Raw genomic sequence first — 3,518 nt, forward strand, 5'->3', positions numbered from 1 at the left:
AGGGGGGGGGGGGGGGGGGGGCTTTTTTTGGTGTTGCGTCTTAAAGATCAGCTCGCAAATCCAGGCAGGTCCTCCGTCACCCTCCAGGCCGGGTGTCTCCGCCACCATACCTCCTCATGACCGTCCTGCACACCCCCCCTCCGACCCCCACCCCCCCGTGCTTTTCCACCTTGCTGCAGAGCAGTTGACCTTTTCGCCATTGCAGGGCCTTGCGCAGCTGCCAAGATACAGCTTCCCGCTGTTGGTGTGCCTGCCTGCAGCCGGCTGCCCGCTCTAATGGTATCGCCTCAGCTGGTGGTGGGGATGTTGGGGGTTGATGTTGCAGCCTGGAAAGTGCTTGAATGTTGCTGTTTTTTGTACTTTCCACACCTCCTCAGCAGTCCTGTCACCTGTTGGGTGGTAAGCTGGCTCTCCCCCTCTTTGCTGCTGGATCAGTAGGTCCTCTCGGTGGCATGGGTTGGCTAATTGTCCCCTCCTTGCTGCTCTCTCTCTCTCTCCGCTCCTCCCCCGGCTCCTCCCGTGGCCCCTCCCCCGGCTCCTCCCCTGGTTCCTGCAGCTGCTGCTATGGGCCCCGGCCTTGGCCCCGCCCCTGTGTCACAGTTTGGCACCGTGTCCCGACATATCTCCCGGCACGGTTCGGCCGCCTCATCTGTCTCCAACGTGTCGGCGACAGGGACATACAGACGGGCGCCGTCTGTCTCTGCCCAGTTCCCCCCGCAGCAGCAGCAGCCGCACATTAACGGGGGTCCTCCTCTGTACCCCCCGAGCTCAAGTAAGCAGCCTCACCCCACCCTCCTGCATGCCCCTTCCCCGCCAGACTGCACACAGTCATCCACCCCAATCCAGCAACCCAGAGCTGCCTGTTTAGGTTGGATCGCTGGCTGTTCGGCCATGTTGACTGAAGACCAGTGGGAATATAACCCCCCCCCCCCCCCCCCCCGTGACAATTTCACATACTATTTAATAATACACAACAAAAAATAATCAATGTTGATGAACACTATTATTAATCTTACTAAATCCCCTAAGAGTTTTACACAAACTCAGATGATATAAGATGTCTTCTGAATTTGTTGCTACAGTTTTTCACCCCCCACTGATACACCTCCCTTCCCCCTACAACACGTTCTCACACACGCGCACACACACACACACACACACACACACACTCCTGTAGGTCGGGACCAGTATGATGGACAACTCGGGTATGACACCGACCCTGAAATGAGCTCCCTAGCGCGCTCTACACCAAACTCGCAGTGTCTGCCTTGTCTGGGTACAATAAGCCTATGAGCCTTTGCTTCCCCTGCTTGAGCAACAGCGATTTAGTAGAGAAATGGCTGTGCTGAAGCCTATCCTGCCTGCCTGCCCCGTGCTCCTCGTCTTACTGTGACTGACATCTGGTTATGTTTGTCTCCTCCCAATCCCTCCTGATCTGTCTTTCCTGTGTGTGTGTGTGTGTGTGTGTGTGTGTGTGTGTGTGTGTGTGTGTGTGTGTGTGTGTGTGTGTGTGTGTGTGTGTGTGTGTGTGTGTGTGTGTGTGTGTGTGTGTGTGTGTGTGTGTCTCCCCCAGTGTCCATTGCCCCCCCTCCTCCCCCAATGCCCCAGCTGACCCCACAGATCCCCCTGACAGGCTTTGTTGCCAGGGTGCAGGAGAACAGTAAGTCTGCATGCTCCCACCATGCCTTGCCACGTCACGTCCCCCTCCCTTCCTGCCCCAACAGGCCAAACATTTCCCTCTGCCATCAAACATCCCCCCCCCCCTCTCGGGTGCCTATTGGCCGTTGCTGCTGACAGCCGACGGACACACATCGGTAACGGCGTGTAGCTTCCCCATGCCAGGCCGTCCACCTCCTGTCCAAATGGTGGTGGGTAGGTGGGGGCTGGCAGCTGGGACGTCTGCAGGGGGCCCAACAACGTATCAAACCTTCTCTCAAATGCTTGAATGGAAACGTGAACTGCTTTTTGTAGGAAAAATTGGAAAGTTTAAAAAAAAAAAAAAAAAAAAAAAAAAAAAGAATACAAATGATATTTGGCAAACAAGTGCTGTGGATCTGGCAGCCAGAAATCCTGCCTTCAGAAGATGCGGTGGTGATGGCGCATGTCGTGTTGAGCCGGCCATGTGATGCACTTTCCTCATGGCCCATCAGTCATCTCTCTTTTTCAGTCTTACACTAATCTGAATGCTGCTTCAAGTGTGATGGGGCCTTAGGGAAAGCTGCTCTTGCTGCCACCGCCACCTACTGGCTATTCAGAGAACTGCTTGATAAATTCACAGCAGGATTTTGTGGCTGGGTGGTATTACTGTGTGATTTTGTTCAGGCTGTTAGTGTGCCCAGTGGAAATCCACACCCTGTTCTCTGACGAAATACATTTCTGGCTGTTCAGGGTGCAGTTCTGTGTGCTGACACTGCCATCTGCTGGTAACAGTCCAGTACTTCATGTCTACCTCTTTCACTAGATCAGTGTTTCCCAACCTGATACTTGGTGACCCCAGACAGTTCATGTTTTTGCTCCATCCCAGCTCCCAGTAGGACTACAGCTTTAAATGCAAGTCTGTAAAGCATAGGCACAGATGTTTTCACAGTCTGATTTTGCCGAGTTAAATTAAAGTTCAAGTGCCATTCTGATATTAAGTCGTGCCAATTTTTTGAAAAGGTAGGCTAGATTTTAAAAGAGAATTTACATATAACTATGTTGGTTTTGCTAGTCAATGATGGTGATAGATGTTGCACTTTCTTGTCCATTTCATACAAGGGCGTAGGTTTGGTTTCAGCACTGGTAGGGACCGAATCAGCCCCGCTACTCCTATGGTATTAGTAGGGGCGTGTCCCTACCAACTATACCCAGGTCTACGCCCTTAATTTCATAGGTATCGCTCCAAATGCCCTCCTCCCCCAAACTGTTAGTGTAGCATTAGCTGCATGCAAACCCTTTACTAACCACCCCTCCCGCTGAAATCAAGCCTGCATGGTGACCGCATGGAACAGAGTATGCAATGCATGACCTGCCTCTGTTCCGCCCACACAGGCCTGCTCAGGCCGGCCTGGCCTAACAATCAATCTGACTCTCGTATGCCTCGAACGCCCTCCCTTTGCAGTCGCGGACACCCCGACTCCGCCCCCTCCCCCGCCGCCTGATGACATGGGCATGTTTGATGACTCCCCACCCCCGCCACCCCCACCAGTGGACTATGAGGAAGAGGAGCCAGCCGTGGTGCAATTCAACGACCCCTATGCTGAGGGAGACCCGCAGTGGGCCCCCAAGAACTACATTGAGAAAGGTGACCAGTGCCATACAGTAATTAGGGATTATTAGGGGGCTGCTGCTACTCCATTTTTCCAAAAATATAGGGAGCTGTTCTGGGTGGGTTCCTGGTCCCTGGAAGTTGCCAGACTCTGGCCTGGTGTTTGCATTGCCAGCCTGTGTTAGCATAGCATGGGTAAGTGTCTGATCTGCCTTTTCTCTCCCTGCTCCTCCCTCTCTCTTCCTCTGTCATCCTCGCCCCCGGCCATCAG

At 53.5% G+C, this 3,518-nt stretch overlaps 1 protein-coding gene across 10 annotated transcripts in view; it reads left to right on the forward strand.

Annotated features, from left to right (window-relative positions):
• The window catches only part of abi1a (abl-interactor 1a), a 32,104-nt gene that overhangs the window by 26,468 nt on the left and 2,118 nt on the right, over window positions 1-3,518 (forward strand). For 4 of the 10 annotated variants that reach the window (XM_023823445.2, XM_023823436.2, XM_023823446.2 and 1 more), the window contains 3 exons: window positions 557-772; window positions 1,574-1,660; window positions 3,101-3,283. In XM_023823445.2, coding sequence (XP_023679213.1) covers window positions 557-772; window positions 1,574-1,660; window positions 3,101-3,283 — 486 coding nt within the window. The remainder of the gene's footprint in view (window positions 1-556; window positions 773-1,573; window positions 1,661-3,100; window positions 3,284-3,518) is intronic. The other 6 variants (XM_023823447.2, XM_023823439.2, XM_023823440.2 and 3 more) reach the window with 2 other exon arrangements.

This window comes from Paramormyrops kingsleyae, chromosome 1, assembly GCF_048594095.1.
Source record: "Paramormyrops kingsleyae isolate MSU_618 chromosome 1, PKINGS_0.4, whole genome shotgun sequence".
Taxonomy (NCBI): Eukaryota; Metazoa; Chordata; class Actinopteri; order Osteoglossiformes; family Mormyridae; genus Paramormyrops; species Paramormyrops kingsleyae.